A 21,013-nucleotide genomic window follows, 5' to 3' on the forward strand; every position below is an offset into this window, starting at 1 on the left:
AACATTGGTTCTCAACGTGGGGTCCCCAAGGGTCCTGGGGGGGGGTTACCAGGGGGTCCCCAGCAAAATTTGTTAATATAGTGTCACAATCATTTTAACCACTTTAACCATGTTTTATACTTTGACTATTCAAAAATGGCAGATCTACAAGCTCATAGCGTGTCACTTGGTGCCGTGCTATGAGCTTGTAGATCTACTATTTTTTTTAAATCCCTGGGACAAAAATCTTTTTAAGATGGGAGTCCGCAGCCATATAATTTTGGGGGTCGTTGACATGAAAAAGTTTGAGAACCGCAGATGTAAAACAAATCTCTCATACTAAGGTCACAGCATCTTTTCAGCCCTCAGAGTGAGAGGAGGTTCGGTTGCTGGACCACTGAAAACGCTACCACTCCACTGATACTTAAAAACATGAGCGCTCATTGGAAAGTCATTTGTTTTCGATGAATCCGGCTGACTGGATTGGATGGCTGAGTTACGCCCACAAACAGACAAGGTGGAGTTGAAAAGAAATACATGCAGCAGGGTAAAATGAAGCTGTCAAACTGACGCTCAGAATTTGCTAAAAGGTTCGGTTTATGCTGTCTGGAAAGGCATGGATACGCTGTAAAACAGTTTTTAATTTTGATAACAAAAACTGACATTAAAATAATTTACTGAAAATGTTACCATTTTCCACTGAAATGTTAATGTTTTGTTTTAAAATAATATATCAAACTATATTCTATCACATCCAAAAATATTACAAAATGTCCCAATAAAATCACCGGACCGTACGTTCAACTTTTACTTAATGCATCTAAATAAAAATCTAAGTGGCATCAGGTCGGTAGGAGCGATCCGGCTGGGCCGGGAAATTGCGGAAAAATAATAGCCCTTCGCGCTGGTCCAGGAACGTGAGGCAGCTGAGCTGGAGAGAGATCGAAAACGTGGATGTCTGTCTCCGCTCAGAGAAATGGTTGGATCGAGAGAGCTGCGCGTTGACTGGAGGGAGAAAGCAAGTGAGATGGAGGCGGGGGGAAGTTCCATCTCTGCGGGGACTGGAGCGCCTGTGCCCTGGACCGACAGCGCAGTGCTGGCTAACGTTCAACCCACCCCTTCTTCCACAACGAGACTGACTCACGCTGAGACAGGTAAGCTACACAACCGCCTCGTTTGATCGTACAACTGCGCGATAAATAATCCAATAGAAGGCACTTTAACTCAAAACAGTATACGCGACCGAGTCTTTGTTGTTATTTGTTATGATGATTCGAAAAGCGCCTAGACTGAGTGTGTGCGTGTGCCTTGTGTGCTGGCAAATATACACGGACTGCTGTAGGGCACAGACGAGGTCGCCATACCCGAATTTCTTGTCCTCTACAGCGGGTAAGAAACTGGGGGCAATTTCCAGCGAGAATAAGGTATTTTTTTCAAAATTCCACTCGCCTTCGATTTCGTATTTCACCCCCCACCATCATTATTTGACTACCAGTGCAATAACCGGGCTATTCCGTGCAAAGAATAGTCTGTGCTTTCCGCGCCGAGACCTCCATGCGGCTATTGTCGGAACAGCCAGCCGCCTCGCTGGTTAGCCATCAGGGATCACGGTTTAATATCTCACCGTACAGACGGTCGCCTCTCTCTCGCCTGACTAACTCAGAACCACCAACGCCAAGCCTCGAGAACCCGCCTTCTGTTCTGCTTGTGCTCTTGGATCGAGTCAGGGGAGGTTGCAACGCCCTGGCTTTACTTTTAAGCCCGTTTCTCGGGTGCTGTGCGTGCAGTGCGCCATTGGACCTTGTCACGGTAGGTCTCCTTGTAGACTCGCTCTGTGAGGCGTCAGCATGGCGGACCTAGAACATCTAGAACCGTCTCAGCAGCCAGCCGGGCGACTTCTCGGATATACCGTTTAATTTCTAACAAAAGAACGAGAACCAGCTAATGTCTACGTTTGGAACCGACGTTAGGACATCGCGAATTCGACATTTATTGTAAACTAACGTTTAATTCAGACTTTCACGTGAGGTTGTTAGAAATTATTTCATATTTTCGTTCTTTCTTCCTGCGCCTCCACAAGCCCCGAGTCTCCTCGGCTCGGTCGCTCATATCAAACATACTCAATTTCTAAAATACTATTTCTCCTCAAACCACAGTAAGGTGCTATTAATATAAGCGAACGCTTTTTTTGTTGCCAATTTTGTTCATTTAACGTTATTTTGGTTTGCAGGAAGCTATGCATTCTCCACGGTTTTTCACGCGGAAACAAGGAGTTAATGTTAATTACAGGGGTGTTCAACCTGTTCCTTTTACATTTTTCACATTTTTAAATATAACTATCTGTATTTTGCCTCAATTCAGTGTAATATTCATTGTTAAGTCGTCAGGCGATAAGCAGTTCCCTTCGGTTCGAGAACCTGCTTGCCCTTGGCTGTGGTAGCTTATTACTCAAAACGCCACTATTTATCACCAGAACCTTGTAATATTCGCATATTGAAGTGAGGGTAATATTAATAACTACGACCTACAGCTTCTATTTAGTCTGTTAGTTGTTTTAGCGACAATTTTGACACTGTCGGTTAACACCCCATCGAATGTAGTGCAAGCCAGGCATCAAGGACGGGGTGAACAACAAGCAGCCGCCATCATGGAAGTAGAACTCGGCTACGCCTCGCTGAAGAATGCACAGTGTTTTCACATTAAAGTCCCAAACTCTTAATGCCAATTCATTGTAAAAACTGCCTGTAATTTTTGTATAGGGATTTATTAACTGTGATCGAATGTTCCCTCACTCCGGCCTGGAGTAAAAACCTCCGGGCTTGAGATTCATGGCGGAGCAAGATCCCGTGTTTGGTGCCTCGTCGGTGGTGAGGCTGCATGTGGCGGTGATGCTCCCTGTGCACCATTCCCCCTCGTCGGAGACCGAAAGCAGATCCCCCGTCCATGGTCAGCTGGTCGCCTACAGCTGCCTACAGTCCATGAACGATCGCTTCCTCCTTCCTATCCGTGGAACCTCCCCACCTCCGCTCCGAGAAAAGACTCCATTACCGAGCGCACGACACACGAAAATGGTCGCTCTCGTACGTCCAGGAGACTAGACTTTGTTGTGGAATAATAATACGCCACATTCCAGCTGACAAATTGGTCGACGAGGCGCTCGCGAAGTGCTAGTTGAAGCCCTCTGCAGTGTTATTTGAGATTTGAAGCCGTCACAAGCAATAGCCTATGTCTCACGATGGAGCGTAAACGTTTAGGGGCGGTGTAATGAACATAAACCATTATGTCGAGGCACATTTTAATGCCATGGGTTGAAAAGGTCGGAGATTTTACGTCGCTGATGATGTACTGTACTTAAACTAAATGTGGATGTGAATAATACTTAAAATAAAACTATATATATATATATATATATATATATATATATATATATATATATATATATATATATATATATATATATATATATAAATTCACTATATATTAATCTTCACTCACTACAGCACTGCATTGGATTACTTATTATTCGATTATTAAACAGTTAGACCAAGATTTTGTATGTATGTGTGTGTGTATGTATATATATATATATATATATATATATATACACACACACACACACACACACACACACACACAAATAAATCTTGGTCTGACTCTGTTTAGTAAACAAATAATAAGTCATCAAATTAGCTCTATATTTTACACATATGTATGATTACTTAGATGTATTAAGTTTATGTTCTTTTCTCCCTTGCAAAAGGTATAGAGGACAGTACAGTTTCAAATGAATGGAGAAATGGAGACACCTATTCAAGAGCAAGGTGGAGTAGGCTATATTTAAGCCTGTACCATACTATTAATATTCAAATGCCAATGCGTTCAATGTGATTTCATGTTATAGTATTGCACATTTATACACTGTTCCATTAAACAATCTAATTTTGTGCCTTTTTGTGCGCTCTACATTGTCTCAGTATGGGCACAGGATGACCTCTTAAAACTGCTGGAGGCTATGAAGATGGCCCTTCCCCAGAAGGACTTGACCAAATACAAGACATCTGAGTCACACCTAGACTGGGGAAAGGTGGCATTCGAGTCCTTCTCAGCAGAGATGTGCAAGCAGAAGTGGCAGGAGTTGTCCAAAGAGGTAGGCCTATCCGAGCGTGATTCATACAGAGCGAATGGTAAATGGCATTTAACTTGATGTCATTCTTGAGTAGTTTTGAAATAAAAAGGTTTTGCTCTACTGAATATTTGTGTTGTTTATTATCTCATTATAACAGATACGGAAATTCCGGACACTAACCGAACTGATTTTTGATGCCCAGGACTACATCAAAAACCCTTACAAAGGCAAGAAACTAAAGGTGATGTCCATGATTCCATAGATGCCAAATGTGACGGTTCACAATCACAACAATCATGACACAGTAATAATAATAATATATCATAGTCCTATTACAATACAATAATAGCTAACAAACTGTTCTTCTTTGTCTTATCTTTTGTGTGGCTTTTTACAATAATCAGAAGCACCCAGATTTCCCCAAAAAGCCATTGACCCCATACTTCCGGTTCTTCATGGAAAAGAGAGCCAAGTATGCCAAGCTACACCCTGAGATGAGCAACCTGGACCTCACTAAGATCCTCTCTAAGAAATATAGGGAGCTCCCTGATAAGAAGAAGGTGAATCAAAGGGACAGTGAGATTAAATCAAGAATAGTATTATGAGCTGAATTTATCAGTTTTGACAGCATCACACCACGTTTTTCTTGCTTGTTTTCAGAAAAAATATGTTGAAGACTTCTTGAGAGACAAAGAAACATTCGTGGGGAGCATGTTAAAGTTCAGGTAAGGTCCTGGTATGTAAAGTATCAGTGATATGAGGGAAAGCAGTTTCTTTGTCAATCATCAAAATCAATCAGTCAGTGCTTGTTAACTGGTCGAGTACATACACTGATGTGTTATTTGAATGTAGGGAACTGCACCCTGATCTCATGGAGAGCATGACCAAGAAAGGTTCAAATGTACCAGAGAAGCCCAAGACACCACAGCAGCTGTGGTACAACCATGAAAAGAAGAATTTCCTCAAAACACGTCCAGATGTAAGTGAAGAGGAGGAGAACCAGAGAGGGGCATTTACGGCATGCCTCACACTATACATTTTCTTATATGCGAGAGTTGTATGATGACACTATCTTTTTTTATGTCTGATACTAGGCAACCACCAAAGACATTAAAGACAGTCTTGGGAAACAGTGGACACAGTTGACTGACAAAAAGAGACTCAAATGGATCGGAAAATCCTTGGATTCGCATAAAGAGTATGAAGTGAGTGTTGTGTATATATATGATTGACACTAGGTCCACAAGACTGGGTGGACTGTTGTGCTTACGTTCTAAACAACATGTTAGTAGGAGGTCTTAAAGGGATAGTTACCCCCAAAATGACTTTTCTATCGATTAGTCACCCCATGGAGACTTGAATTCATTTTTGTTTTTATCGCATTCCTAAACCAATAATTTGATGACCGGCAGCGGTTCCGGTAGGAGACACAAAGAGTCTCCTTTGTGTCTCCTACCGGTCCGCTGGGCATCAAATTAGTGGCTTAGGAATGGGACAAACAAAAACATATCCATGAATTCAAGTCTCCATGGGCTAATAGACTGCCTCTGTGAAGACTGAAAAGGTCATCAAACTTTTAAATGGTGGATTCTAATCCCTGGATCTCCCTGCCCTTGGACTTGAGATCTATAAACATTTAAGAAGCAGCAACGAAAGACTTACCGTTCAGTCTGGTCTTTAAAGTCCTCACTGCATGTTTTTATCCTGTTATTATTATTGCTGTTTTTTATTGTTTTTATTTTCTTTATATTCTTTCCAAGCACTTTTTGATACAGTTTTGGAAAGGAATTCAAATCCAGTGTTAATTTAACCCTGAGTGTACAAATTGTAACCATTTGGTTTACATTTGTACTCTCTCATGGTTAAATTAACAGTATTTTACGGTGTACTTAACGGTGCTTGTGTTGTATTTTAGGGGACTATGCAGGGTTACATCCAGCAGCATCCAGAGCTGAACATGACCAAGGAGGACATAGTCAAATCCACCTTGACCAAAGCAGAAAGGCAGCTGAAGGACAAGTCTGATGGGCGACCTGACAAACCACCTCCGTGAGTCATCACAACATGGGTTACTTGCATGCATCTGTAATCATACATCATTGCTATTGCACAAAAGAAGGATATGTGACCCTGATGTGTGTGTGTCCGTTTTCAGAAACGGCTACTCGATGTTCTGCGCGGAGCTGATGTCCAGCATGAAAGACGTGCCCAGCACAGAGCGCATGGTCATGTGCAGCCAGCGATGGAAGCTACTGAAGCAGAATGAGAAGGACGCCTACCAGAAACGCTGTGAACAGGTGAGTTCCTACAATATTAGACAAGAGTCATGTCTTAGATGTGAAAGATAGTGATGAGAAAGTTGTGCCCAATTTGTCTTCATTTTCTTAACTTTGTTTTTCAGAGAAAGAAAGATTATGAAATTGAGATGAACAGATTTCTCTGCGTAAGTTCATTTTTTTGTTTACCTACAATCTTGTGGTTGCGTGACACAAACACTAGTGTGGGGTGGAAGGTGGGGGCTTAAAATACATTTACCCCACTGGCCAATGAGATCGGGTATTGCTCTTGACTATTTTCTTAAAATGGAGAAATAAGTCAATTATTGGCATATTACTGTTTGCTTACGTTGCGTACTGTGTGTATACTGTATATGCAGAGCTTATCAGAGGAAGAGCAGCAGCGGGTTTTAGGCGAGCAGAAGATGGCAGGCTTTAAGAAGGGCGGTGCAAGCGGTCCTGCCTCGAAAAAGAAGACCTCCAAAGCAAAGGTAAGAGCCTGACAATGCAGTAGAATCCATCATGTTACCACAATTACCCAATCTTGGATATAGCTAATGCTGTGGTCTTGGGTAGAAACTATAAAATATACTGTGTAATTATACTGTATGTTTTACGTGTTTTGTGATCAAAATAAAGCATTACAAAGGGAATACATTTGTGATTAATAGCATAGTGCATCAAGCTCAAACATATGATTCACTATTTGTTCAACAGTAAAAGCTGTACATCTGAGGATCACAGTATCCCTCCATGAATATTATTATACACTCCGCAATCTGTAGGCAAACCCAGAGAAGCCCAAAAGGCCCATCTCGGCCATGTTCATCTTCTCTGAGGAGAAGCGTCCCAAACTGCATCAGGAACGACCAGAGCTGTCTGACAGTGAACTCACAAGACTGCTGGCACGCATGTGGAATGAGCTTTCAGAAAAGAAGAAGGTACCCCACTCAAAATAAATACAAAAATCAGTGGAGAATGCATTGAGGGAGGGAGTTGAACAATAGGCAGCACTATGAATCCTAGCTGCATGCTATCACATAGTATACATGTGTATTAGAATATAGCTCAACCATATGATATAGTTTTGTTCTCAGGAAGTTATCGTAATTTTCATTTGAGATTATTTTGTTGTGGTCTTGCTCTTTTAGGAGAAGTACAAGCGGCTAGAAACTGTCCTGAAAGCAGAGTCTATAAAGAAGGAGAAGGATGATCGCAGTCTGCCAGACACACCAAAGACTGCACAGGACATCTGGCAGCAGAGTGTCATCGGGGACTACCTAGCAAGATTTAAGGTATAGGTGTGGCTGTTGGCTTTTAAAATAATGTATTTATTGTTTTGTTCCCCCATTTCAATATGGATACTCACAGCACTACACAGGATGAAGATGGGGGTAATATTAATGGTGTGCCTGGTGACACAGCCAGTTAGTGCACTGACCATATGTCGTGAGAACTTGAGTTTAAATCCGTTCTCCAGTCATCTCCCATCTCTACCTTCTCTCTACATTCCTATCTAAATAAAGCAAAAGGCTGCCAAAAAAATAAACTATCAGCCAGAGAAGCAGATAATATGGTGGGTTTGTCATTTGAAAGTTGGCTAAGTCAGGTAATTATTCCAAAATCAATAAATGGTGTTATGCTTTATAAAAGGTTTGACAGTGATTTTAAATGTAACGGGAGTTGTAGTCATTGGGCTAAACATGCAATACCAATGATATGGTATTTTAAACTGCTGACTCATTGTATAACTAGCATAACTACAATGTAAATGATCACAATAACATAATGAAATCTAAACCTCTGCTTTGCTAGAATGACCGACCCAAGGCACAGAAAGCTATGGAATCCACCTGGAACACCATGGAGAAAAAAGAGAAGATAATGTGGATCAAGAAGGCAGCGGAAGACCAGAAAAGATTTGAGGTAAGAGTGGACCTTGAGTTTAGCTGTGCAACACCTGCAACTCTCTAGACCAAGAGTTGCCCGCTCACCCTTTTTTTTGTCCCCCAACACAGAGAGAGCTGAGTGAGATGCGTTCTCCTGCTGCTGCCATGATCGCCTCAGGGAAGAAAATTAAGTTTGAAGGAGAGCCCAAGAAACCGCCATCGTAAGTTAGTCACAGCTGCCAAAGTCCTTTTTTTCCCACTCCCATTTTGTCACAGTTGGGGCTAATATATAGGTTGCCAATTTTGTTTTTATTCGTCTAGAAATGGATACCAGAAGTTTTCTCAAGAGATGCTTTCAAATGGCGAACTGAACCACCTCCCCATGAAAGAGCGGATGACTGAGATCGGTGGCCGCTGGCAGAGACAACCTCTGAAGGAGAAGGACCGCTACAAGAAGATAGCAGAGGAGAAGCAGAGACAGTACAAAGTACTGCTGGAACAGTGGCTGGCGGTAAGCATTCAGTGTCTGGAAATGAGCTGGGTCTTGGGGATATTTCAGTAATCTAGTAAAAAAGGAAAATTCTTATCTCACCAATTTTTACTATGCTTCCACAGAGCCTGACCACACAAGAGAGAAATACTTACAAAGAGTATAATTCACAAGTAAGTCATCTCATTATGTTCACATGCCTGGAGTGCTTTCATGTACTGTACATGGTACACACAGGAGCAATATTATGTATATATTAATCCCCCTTTCATCTCAGAAAAGAAAGAGTACAGCAAAACCGGGAGGAGCAGCTGCCAAAATTAAGGCCAAGGCCAAGAAGTCGGTAAGTTTCAACTTGGGACCTAGTTCTTACATAAACGTTGTGGATCCTGCTCCTCTACTGCATTTGTGAGCAAGTGTAGAACCTAAATATTCACACCAAATACTCTGTTCTTACAGGAATCAGAGGATGAAGAGGAGGAGGACGACGACGATGAGGATGAAAGAGAGAAGGCTTCCTCTGACGGGGAATCGTCTAGTGAAGAAGATGACGATGATGATGACGATGATGACGACGACGTGAGTGCTGTTCAACTTTCCCACATTTCTGAAAACACAATAAAAAGATAAATCTTTAATACAAATAATTCATGGTTAATCTGCCTGTAGAATGAAGAGGAGGATGAGGCGGAAGACAAGGAGAACAAGTCAGAGGACAGCAGCAGTGGGTCAAGTTCAGCCGAGACGTCGGACTCTGATTCAGACTAAAACCGGGCAGACTCCTGTCCCAAAAGAGACTGAGCAGCGCTGAGCCAAGAGTCCAGGGAGCTCTGCCACTGTGCCAACCCTGCTCTCCTCCCACCACCAGAGGGAGCCCCTCCATCGCCTCGTCCATTTCACACTCGTCCACTTTTCTATTGTTTTTCTTTTTTTTTTAATGTATTTATGAAAAGGACCCTGCCCGTTTGTCTTGCATTTGTTTTAATACATCTTTAACAATAGCCAACTCAAAGCTCTGGACATTGATGTCCTACTGAAGAGAGCATCCTATTGCATGTATGGTGACGTTGGGGGCCTTTCTACACTTAGCTTCAATCTGGAGTTAAATGTCAATGGGTTAGAGTTTCAATATTCATGGCTATTAGTTTCCCATCTTTCCTTGTAAGTTAAAGACAGGTCCACAATTTAAGTCGGGGGGTGAACAGGCTTCGTAGAGCAGAGCCAAAGAATCCATTTGCATGGTGGATCGCTTTGGGGTGGGGGAGGGGGGTGTGGGAAACTGAAAAATTGCACTCTTCAGAATGTTTCTTTTAATCTTTTTTTCTTTTTCAAAACTTGCTCCTATCTTTTGTCAATGACTATGATGTAGATTTTATCATTTTGGTTCTTAAAGAGGTGGTATTTTCAGGAAAAATCAAGCCATTATGAATGTCTTTTTGTTGCTGGAAATTTTTGAGAACTTTACTACTACCCCATATTTTCACTCAAAGTTTAAGGTGTATTACCAGTTCAAATGTCATAGACAGCTGTCAAATATGAAAGTCGATAGAATTGTCCCCTAATACATAGAAATGTGTAAGACAATTTCTGGAGATATTTAGAGGAACTTTGTTTGTCTGAAACAATTCTATTTTATTTAGAACATTTTTGACGGTTCACCCTGGCCTGTCTGACAGTGTAATGCCATGTCATACTCCATCATATGGCAGTGTATAGATCAGGCTTAATAAGTGCTTATTTTGGAACCAGTGCAGTTAGTTGTGTGTAACTTGTTTCCGCATTCATTCAGAGCAGTTACTTTAGTCCGTTCTGAACATTTGACTTAAATGGTTTTAACAGTATGTTGTACAGTTTTGTTTCCTTCTCCACTGAACCATTGTTTTTTGATTTACAGTTGATTTGATGAAAGGGTTTATGCTTTGTGTTAAGATCCATTTGCTATTGCATATGGATTTTAAACTTGTGAATGGTTTCGTTATTTTTTTAAAATACGATTGTTGTGAAATTTAAAGGAAATTGACTGTAATCCAACTGATTTGAGTTTGCTTATCCCAAAAAGGTGTGCACTTCATGTAAACCTTCCCCTGTGTGTGATTGTGAGTGAATGTGTGCGAGGGCACATACAGTGCTTGTGTGCATTCATGCACAAACGTGTATATGAGTGTATGTATGTTGCTTTGCTTTAATGTGTGCCGTTGTGTTGTGTGCACATATGATACGACTGCTATGTGAGGATGTGCCTGCGTGGGGACAGCATGGTCCCATCACCACACCATCATCATGAATGTAGATATTGTTTGATCTTTTATTTTTTCCAAAGTTCTTCAGTCATAATTATGCCAGAGCTGTGCTTTTTTTATTGGTTGCTTGGATGTGAACAGATGACAAGCTATTTCATGTCTTTTTGTGTCCTTTTTGTCTAGAAGACAGGTCAGCACATGGCAACTATCATTTACAATTGTTTATTGGTACACAGTAAAATACTCTGTGTTAATTTATCCATTTGTACACTCAAGAGTTAAAGTAACACTCAGGATTTTACATTGTATTGAACTTGGAGTTGACCATTAACAATCTCATTGACTGAAGCAAAACCAGCGTGGACTATTTGGGAGGGATTATGAAAAGTGATTTGCAGCATTTGTTTGATAATGGTGTTTGTAAAAGGAATTTGGAGTGGGTCACCAATGGAATTGGGGATAATACTGGTGTAATTTTTGTAAATATTGCCTTGTTTTGTATCGAGTGGCTATTGTTTTGTTGTTGCTTTTATTTGGCAATCCCTCATCAGTGACGTTTGAGGCCAGTGAGTCCTCACCTCACGGGAGAGAATCTTTGTTGTTTCATTCTCCTGTTTTAGTTCTCATGTCAATCCACATATTGTTTATTTGTAGAAATATATAAGACAGCAAAGCTTTACAAGTTTGTACTGCTGATCATTTGAAATTTTTTGATGTTTTCTATAGCTGAGGGTGTTCTTATGTCCTTGCAATTTAAGTATTTGGGCAAATAAAATATGATCTTTAACGATATTCTGTGTTGGTGCAGTTTAGCTGGGCAAGGTGATCCATAACACCGATCATTAAATATTTACTTAGAATAAATACATTTTAAGATAATACATGACTAAATATAAAAATAAGACATTCTCAAGTAATATAATGCAGTGGTTCTCAACCTTTTCAGGCTGTGACCCCCCCCTAAATAATCATATTTGAACAGGGGACCCCCCACCCTGACAAGCACTTGGCATGTAGGAGTTGAGGCATTACATTTTGTTTGACTCAGTTCCACAGATAAATATTGTGAAAATAGCAGATCTACAAGCTCACAACCCCTGCAACGCAAATTTTGCCTCTTTCTTATATCATTTGACATTGAGAATTTGGCAAATTTTGTGGTATTATAAGTCCTTAAACTGTCACTTCAATGTCATCTGGGGACCCGACCCACAGGTTGAGAACCACTGGTTATAATACACCTCCGCAATCCAGGTTCAACTAATCGATTACTGATCAAAATGAACGAAGAAATCTGCGTTCATTTATTCATGTCTGTCAGAGCAGAACGAAACTTGGCGTCTGTGTGGCCTTCAGACCCGGCTTAGCTCGCTCGCGATCTAAATCAATAACACCGATCAATCTTTCTAAGTTATTATTCAAAAGAAGATATATTAGTATGGATGTTGTACGCTCACTTCGCATTGGTTGACTGTGGGGCTGTGTGCTTACAGTGGTGATGATGACACCTCCCCTCAGAAGTGCTTGAGTCGGGGTGAGTTTTCAGTGACTGTCGTAGGAGGAAGCTGTCAGTCATTTGTGTCAAATAACGAACATTAACGTCAGTGGGTCACATTATCACAGCACCGATCTGTTCTCGCAGGGTGACACCAGGAGGCCTATAATTGGCAGGGTACGATCCTTACTCGATCATAACAATATAAAATGAAGTCGTCGTATGTGGACCCGACCAAGCCATGGCTAAACATTGGTAGCCATGGATCACACGACAGTCGTCTGTCACGACCGTCATGGATTAAGTTTAACCTGGTGTTTGCACTTTCTCCATTTACAGCCCGTACATCACATAAACGTTCAGATTTTTTTTTAAAAAGGTGCTTACCCCATGGTCACGGATGTTATAATTCTGTTCGGGCCCCTAGAGTAGAAGTACCTGTATGTTCCGCAATGTTCAATAAAAAGCATTTTAGTCCGATCGGTGGTCATTTTCTCATGTTTTAAATCGGAGTGCAGTACACCTCCCAACCGATAGGATCGCGCAGTTGAAGCTTAAGGCGGAAATACGGAGAAAATGGGCACCGATCGGATTAAAATGCTTCTTATTGAACAATACGGAAGATACGGGTACTCCTGAGGGCCCGAACAGAATTTTAACATCCGTGGCCATGGGCCACTTTATATTTGAAATCTGAACGTTAATGTAGATGTAGATGTACGGGCTAAATGGAGAACGTGCAAACACCAGGTTCATCCATGGCTGTCATGATATGACAGTGGTGTCAGGGCTACAGTATTGGGTGAATAATTGTTTTTTATTAATTTCTTAAACAAAGCTACTTATTATATTAATTAGAATGTTAATCAAGCTGTGTGCGTCACGCTTTAATGTATAACGTCACATTACCTGACGTAGCCGTAACGACAAAGCCTATCACTGTTTTATTAAACGGAACTGGTTGTTAAGACATCACTTTCATGCAGCAGTTTGAGTTTCGAAGTAAAAAACCGAGTTAAAAACGTGCTTCCTTCAGTAGCCCCTTTCGGAACCCTGCATAGAATACCTTTTTTGTAAATAGGCTACAAAAAAGATAATACAAGTAAATGAGTCAAAATATAAATTGAAACCATATATTTATATTTAAATGTAATTTGAATAATTGCACAAGTAGGTTCACTGTGTGAGAGTGTGTGTGTGTGTGTGTGTGTGTGTGTGTGTGTGTGTGTGTGGTGGCCACAGTTGCCTGTACCTACACTCATTCAATGTCCATTAATCCCCAGGCCAAAATTGCTTTGCAGCCAAGACGTTCCATTCCGTTTCTCAAATGAAAATGGAAGATCTGTCCCTGTCAGGCCTGGACAACACCAAGCTAGAGGTAACTACTGAACACGTGACCTGCACAACATTTGCTACATGATTTCCTCATACTTGATTTCTACAGGTTTTGCTATAGGCTATTTAGGTCCAGAAGTTGCATTTGTATGGCACTACTGTACTACTTTGAAGTGAAGAACAAGGCTCACATTGCAGGCCTTGGTCCATGACATCTACTCGGACCTGGTGGAGGATGCCTGTTTGGGCCTGTGTTTTGAGGTGCATCGTGCTGTGAAACAGGGCTACTTCTTCCTGGATGACACGGATCAAGAGAGCATGAAAGAATTCGGTTTGTTGCTTTGGCTTCTTATTGGTCTCATTCCGTATAGGGGTGTCATGATCATGACATTTTAGTTGACCATTAATTGTCATACAAATAATTGCCATTATTCCGATTCATGATTTGTGTTTTTGGCATTTAACTTTTTAAACATAAAAACTTACTTTGACAAACGTGTGTTTGCTTATGTTCTCTCATCCGTTTCATAGAAATTGTAGATCAGCCAGGAGTGGACGTATTCGGGCAAGTGTATAACCAGTGGAAAAATAAGGAGTGTGAATGTCCCAATTGCAAACGATTCATCGCAGCTTCTCGCTTTGCCCCACACTTAGAGAAATGCCTGGGCATGGGACGCAATAGCAGTCGCATTGCCAACCGAAGGTCAGTTACAACTGATCACCATAATCATATGCCAAAAAGATGACTGTGAACATTTGGACAGATTTGATTCCCTCTGCCAAACAGACTAGCAAACAACAACATGGGCAAATCAGAGAGTGATCAGGAAGACAATGATGACCTTAATGACAATGACTGGTCATATGGAGCAGAGAAGAAAGGTGAATAATAGTGTTACTAATCAGAATCTCTTCTGTAACAATAAAATAGTTTTGTCGTTCTTTCATAATCCGCTTTAATTCTCTGTTACAGCCAAGAAGAGAAAGCCAGATAAGGTATTTTGGGAACTTGATTAGTCTTGCTTATTTGTGTAGATTCTTTGCTTTGCTCAAAAACAACAGCATATCCATTGGCTGTTTCTCATACTTGCATGATGATGGCCAGTATGCATTATATTCTATATGGCTGTTACCATATTTGAACTCTTCTGTATTATATATATTTTTTAGCTTCCAGATGTACTGTACATAGTCAAACAGAAATGAATTGAATGTGAATGTTATATTTTATGCAGAATCAAAATTCACCCAGAAGATCCAAATCTTTAAAACATAAAAATGGTGAGTATATTTTGAATACTCTTACTGAGAGAAAAATATCCAGATTGTATGTTTTCTCAAAGATTATTGTTCTTTGAAGCAAAACACGTATTAGATTGAGTAACGAGGAAGATCGGACATGGTAGTAGTGTGTCATGCTACATAAGTTGTATGACTGGTTTATTTTTACTTATTTTCATGTTATTGCTGCTTGGCCATTTGGAGCGCATGGCCATTTGGAGTGCATGGCCGTTTCGCAGCCTGTGACCATTTGCAGTGCATTTCCGTTTGGAACGTGTGGCCGTTAGGAGTGTGTGGCTGTTCGGAACATGTTCAGAGTGGACTGATTGCTTGGTCCCTGGAAGTACATGTTCAGCAGCACTGGGGCATAAGCATCATGGTTCTCTGTTCAGCAGCCCTGCGGCGTAAGCATCATTTGCTCTCTGTTCAGCAGCACTGGGGCGTAAGTGTCATGTTGCTCTGTTCAGCAGCTCTGGGGCCCATGCATCATGTTGCTCTGTTCAGCAGTACTGGGGCCCATGCATCATGTTGCTCTGTTCAGCAGTACTGTGGCCCATGCATCATGTTGCTCTGTTCAGCAGTACTGGGGCCCATGCATCATGTTGCTCTGTTCAACAGTACTGGGGCCCATGCATCATGTTGCTCTGTTCAGCAGTACTGGGGCCAATGCATCATGTTGCTCTGTTCAGCAGTACTGGGGCCCATGCATCATGTTGCTCTGTTCAGCAGTACTGGGGCCCATGCATCATGTTCCTCTGTTCAACAGTACTGGGGCCCATGCATCATGTTGCTCTGTTCAGCAGTACTGTGGCCCATGCATCATGTTGTGGATCAGAAAGTTCCATGTAAATACTTTTTTTTTTAAGTGGCGCAAAAATCAATACAATTTATGGATATTTAATCCATAACTTTAGTTAGTGTACGGTAGTTTGTTTTATAGAGTGTTTCTATGCCAAAGTGCCAATTGTGAATAGCCATCATTTACTTAATTCTGCAGTTTTTTTAATAATCTCACATTCTTGCCTTCTTGGTGTGTTTGTCCAGAGCGTCAATAAATCAAATCATCTGCTGGAGCGCTCAGCTGCTTGATTGTCATTTATGACTGAGGTGTTTGGATGTCCTCCACTTGAAGCCTTACAGTATCTAATTCAAATGAATAGTGCTGCTGACCTCAACAAGATAATTACCAATATTGCAGAATTAAAATACATTTCATTTCTATGGAAAATATCACATTTACTACGGGCAATGTTGTATTTAAATGTGCGGTTTTATGAAGGTCTAGTGGTCTGCTTTTTCGTTTTCAGGTGAGCTCAGTAACACTGTAAATACAGATGTATTCAAGGTAACACTTCATTTTACATACACATAAGTTCCTCTCTCTTCCTAAAAGTATGGCAGAATTATGAAGTGTTCTCATTATGTGTGCCCTTCACTTCAGTATAACTACAACCCTGGCATCAGTTATGAAACATTAGGCCCAGATGAACTGAGGTCCCTCTTGACAACGGTGAGCAAGTCGCATGCTTTGTTTAATCTCAAATATCCATCTCAGGATCCACTTGTTTCTCAGGATGTGCAGTTATTGCCACTTTATTCTGGAGCTATCAGCTATGTAATGTCACTAACAACTTAACTAATTATTATGTCCTCAGCAATGTGGGGTAATCTCTGAACATACCAAGAAGATGTGCACCAGGTAATGTTGCCATGAAAAACATACCCATACATAACTCAACAATTAAACTGTTGCACACTTTCCAGTGTAGAATCCTTTTTTTTCTTAAACAAGTCATCTCTGCCATTTCTATTTTAGCTGATGACAGTACAGTACATGACTGGAGAAAACTTATGATTTTTTAAAAGCCTGACTTTTGATGTCATTGTTGTTAGGACTTGTGTCCCTGTTTTAGCTTTCATTGCTTGTTTGTAACGTTCTAGTGGTTTTATTACATCTACAGCAGGGGGTAAAGGTACACAAGGAAAAAAAAGGCCAATTAATAACCCCAGCATAACATTATGCTGCAATGGAGTGATACACACATTATGCACTGTAATGAGCCTCACCAGTTGTAAATCAGTGGTCCAGTATTTGAGGACCACTAATCTACAGTATTTTTGATGTGACCAGTTTAGCCTTTATATTCTTGCAAGTTTCTTTTAAATGTCTGTAAACTGAAACTCATGGTTGCATGTTTATGTGGAATGGATCATGTATGGTTGGTCTAACTTTCTATCCATTTACTTTTTCTTTTCAATTAAGTGTACAGTGAAATCATTTGGAGTAAATGAATATGTGATAAACAGTCAAATGAGTAAAGTATCAAGTTGTGTTTAGATCTCCTGAGAAACTAGCAATAGTCTGTTATTTTCTTTTTGAACAATGGACATGCCATATTGTGTCCTGCTAGGTCTCAGCGGTGCCCCCAGCACACTGACGAACAGAGGAGAGGTGTCAGGGTGTTCCTCCTGGGGCCATTTGTGTGAGTGTGCCCCCTTCCCCAATCCCTGAATGTATCCCGGATTGGACAAATGTACAATGTAGTGTAGACATTGTACTTGAAAATAATTAATTTCTAGAATGTAGACCTTGGTTTCTGGTCCATGCTCTTCCCCTTATGGTGCAGGTGTTGCTTGGCCTAGACTGCTGTGTCCTGTGTACAGTATGTATTGAATTGTTGCAGAGATGGATAGGGTAATGGTAGCCTGGTAGACCATCCTGGTCGCGGAATTCACCTTTCATTTGATTTCAGCAGAATCAAATGAAATGTGAATTCCGCCGACCGGGATGGTCTACCAGTCTAGGGTAATGGTGCAAGTGGCGGTGATGTGAATACTGTGGTTTTCAGCATGGGGTCTGGAGACGCCCAGGGGCCCTTGAGGGGGTTCCAGGAGGTCCTCTGCTAAATAATTGATAGTTATTGACCTAATGGACCCTTACAGGTTACAGGTTAGAGTTAACACTGAGGATTTTACAGTGTAGATTGGGGTCCCAGAGATAAAAAAAAAAATCATATCAAATGGGGGACCTGTTGCCTAATGCATATCAAACTGTGGGTCATTGAAATTAAAAAGGTTGAAAATCACTTATCTAATACAAGGGTTCATTGGCTGTTTAGTACCATTGCTAATCAAAGACAGTCTTTTGAGATTTATTGTGTAATCTCTGAATCTCATCTGTTGAGTTTTGTTGCGGTTGGGTTGGCTTGACAGGACTGTGTTTTGTCTGTTAGGCCATCAGTGCCTGCTGCAGATGCTGTGGTGGAGAGTGAGAGCTTTGACATTCCAGACGGACAGGCCCTGGTGAGCCGTCTACAGTGGGATGTATCCCTGGATATCTCTCCCTCTGATTCAGCCTCATCTAAAGCCAGTAAGGGACTAACAACAAGCAGTACAAACCCAGTCCATTTTTACTTTGCCTATTAGTCAGATATGGATGTTCTGGATACCTTCTCTTTTGTTTGTGTCACTTTCCCAGGCAACAACCATTCAGATTCTCGAAGGCCAAAAAAGAAGAAGAAGGCATCTCTAAACTACGGTGGAGTAGCAGGGGGTAGTGGGTGTCTCACTGGAGGGGGCAGCAGCACTTCTCAGAGTGATATCAGCTTGTCCAACAGAAAAAAGAGGCCCAAACTCTCAGCACCATCTATTCCCAGTATCTATGATAATCTAAACTAGCACAACTCCTCTAGTCCAACCACCCACCTCTATTGTATTTCACCCCTTCTTCAATATGCAGGAGTTTTAGGTCCATGTAAAGAAGACTGGGTGAAGCCTCACTCATTAATCATGTCCATATTGGCAAACACTTCTCACATAATATAATTTGGTAAAAATGTGAACATAATGTTATATGATAGCCCAGTGATGTTATGGGTATGTGAGCTCTCTGTGACTGACGCTTTAGGCTGTGTTGTGTTTAGATCTGATCGGTGTAACAGAGAAAACACCATGTGTTTACCTTTGCCATCGTCAGAAGAGACTGGGCGGACTGTGCTTTCCTCAGCAACACTTGAAAGATATACTAGACTATTCATCAGTGGCTTTTAAATGACAGCATTGTATTGCACAGTTGTGTGAGTGTGTGAACGTATGTGTGTATGTATGCCTATTTATGTTCAGTGAGGACATTTGATTGGTGTTCATGATGTGTGGGTTTGTCAGAAGTTGTATAGTGGACATGCATAGTTATTTGTATTTTCAGATGACCTTGCATCCGGATGTGCCATTAGTGTGAAAGTATGCCATTTAAAATATTTGACTTTTTTGTTTACATGGACCACAATATTTAATGTGTATAATTACCTGTACACAGGTGTATATTTGATTTTGATATTTACTGTATATCACCATGAAACAGTGGACCTTTGTATACACATACTTTTAGTATAAAGAATAATGAATCAAGTTAATATAAGTTATAGCGTGTTACGAAACTCTAACCTGGCCCTGCTTTTGCTACAGATTTCACAATAGATCATGCAGTGTCGATTCTAATTAATGTTAGCATGCCTCTGTTTTTCATCTAAGAATCCTGAGAGATCAAGCTTCATTTAATACTTAAAGGATAATATAAGGCTAAGCAAAGTCTCTTTCACAATAGTCCGTGGTTTTGGCTTCCGTGGACTAAAGTCTGTTTTTCAGTCATGTCAATAATCACAGCAAATATTCAATGAACATGATTATTTGCCTTGTTCACTCTTATTTTAAAGCGGCATTGTAATATTTCTGGTAGTCACAAAGCCTGAAATAATATGTGCCGTAGGTGTACGTGTAGTGACAAATGTCACGCCCCGGGCCAATTGTGTTCGTATAGACGCTTGGGAAAGCCGGCTGCACCGTGGTGGATTTGAACCCACAGACTTCGCGATGGTCTGGCCCGACTCAAAGCTCTTGTCGTGCCGGGATGGCAGTGGCTCAGGATGTAGAGTGGAATCGGAAGGTTCCTGGTTCGATCCCCGACTCCCTCTAGGTTAGTGTTGAAGTGTCCTTGAGCAAGACAGTGAACCGTCAATTGTTCGCAATGAGGAGGTTGGTGCTTTGCATGGTTTCCTCCACCATGTGTGTGAATAGGTGAATGCACATTGTCAAGCACTTTGGATAAGATGCTATATAAATGCACCATTTACCATAGCTTTTGGGCTCCCCTCCCTGAGCTGCTCCCACCGGCACTTATTCACTTTTAAAATTCAGCTTAGTGCTCAGCCTGTTACTCTGTTCACCCCCACTCATTTCCACATATCAAAACTCCTGTCTCACTAAGGTTTGTTGCACAAGATGACTTATATTAGCTTTTTATACACAATATGATTCCCCTTAGTTTGATAGGGGCCACATATCGCACAATGGGGCCTTAACCATCTTATAACCTAAAGACTGAACATATTAACATAAAATGTTTATTTTGTATACATTTATGATGTATAGCATTCAAGGAAAAATAGATTGAAATTGACGTTTTCTGTATTGTTTTAAAGTGGAATCTTCCTAAACAAAAATAAGTTGAAATGGATGTGGTTCTCCATGTTTTCCATTTTGCAATTAATGTGTTTTTTGGAAAATGTCTGTTAAGGCCTTCGGATTCATGTAATCTCCCCCACCCAGCAGTAGTTTTGTTTTTTCACCTTTGTGGACAGTGACAAGAATGGCCAATGTTATTGTAAGTGCTGTACTATACAATCTTTCACAACGAATGCAATGACAGGATGTGATGTTCTGACTTTTCATGCACATGTATAAGTCTATAACAGTTATTTCTTCTTTACCTGACATGCATACTGGTGCTTGTCGGAATAAATGGACTAAAAACTCGATGGGTAGGATATCTGTGGATCCATTTAAATTTACTGTAATTATCCTTAAGATGTCTGCCAATGTGAGATGGTGTCATGTCTAGTTTACC

General features: G+C 40.9%; 2 protein-coding genes across 11 annotated transcripts; both read left to right on the forward strand.

Annotated features, from left to right (window-relative positions):
• The first annotated feature begins 230 nt into the window (after positions 1–230).
• On the forward strand, positions 231–11,792 carry ubtf (upstream binding transcription factor). Of its 7 annotated transcripts, none has more exons than XM_084072444.1 (21): positions 231–1,133; positions 3,740–3,800; positions 3,954–4,126; positions 4,263–4,346; positions 4,510–4,665; positions 4,766–4,830; positions 4,958–5,084; positions 5,200–5,310; positions 6,021–6,154; positions 6,261–6,402; positions 6,507–6,548; positions 6,762–6,872; positions 7,167–7,322; positions 7,533–7,676; positions 8,197–8,307; positions 8,400–8,491; positions 8,592–8,781; positions 8,886–8,933; positions 9,038–9,103; positions 9,220–9,339; positions 9,430–11,792. In XM_084072444.1, exons 2-21 carry the CDS (start codon positions 3,764–3,766, stop codon positions 9,526–9,528), a joined length of 2,208 nt encoding a protein of 735 aa, XP_083928570.1. In that variant the 5' UTR covers positions 231–1,133; positions 3,740–3,763; the 3' UTR covers positions 9,529–11,792. The 7 variants fall into 7 exon arrangements, with proteins under 7 accessions (XP_083928570.1, XP_083928568.1, XP_083928571.1 ...); XM_084072442.1 differs by lacking the exon at positions 231–1,133 and adding an exon at positions 1,155–3,059 and having other exon boundaries at positions 3,746–3,800; XM_084072445.1 differs by lacking the exon at positions 231–1,133 and adding an exon at positions 1,157–1,788.
• Positions 11,793–12,331: 539 nt separating this feature from the next.
• On the forward strand, positions 12,332–20,922 carry atxn7l3a (ataxin 7 like 3a). 4 transcript variants are annotated; one of them, XM_084071731.1, is made up of 13 exons: positions 12,332–12,538; positions 13,779–13,873; positions 14,029–14,161; positions 14,362–14,533; positions 14,618–14,712; positions 14,804–14,826; positions 15,066–15,111; positions 16,419–16,456; positions 16,553–16,621; positions 16,767–16,810; positions 17,523–17,594; positions 18,345–18,481; positions 18,590–20,922. In XM_084071731.1, exons 2-13 carry the CDS (start codon positions 13,823–13,825, stop codon positions 18,787–18,789), a joined length of 1,080 nt encoding a protein of 359 aa, XP_083927857.1. In that variant the 5' UTR covers positions 12,332–12,538; positions 13,779–13,822; the 3' UTR covers positions 18,790–20,922. The 4 variants fall into 4 exon arrangements, with proteins under 4 accessions (XP_083927857.1, XP_083927856.1, XP_083927859.1 ...); XM_084071730.1 differs by having other exon boundaries at positions 12,332–12,534; XM_084071733.1 differs by having other exon boundaries at positions 12,332–12,534; positions 16,419–16,447.
• The last annotated feature ends 91 nt before the right edge of the window (positions 20,923–21,013 follow it).

The sequence above is a fragment of the Gymnoscopelus microlampas genome (genome assembly GCF_963454915.1).
Source record: "Gymnoscopelus microlampas genome assembly, chromosome: 11".
Classification (NCBI taxonomy): Eukaryota; Metazoa; Chordata; class Actinopteri; order Myctophiformes; family Myctophidae; genus Gymnoscopelus; species Gymnoscopelus microlampas.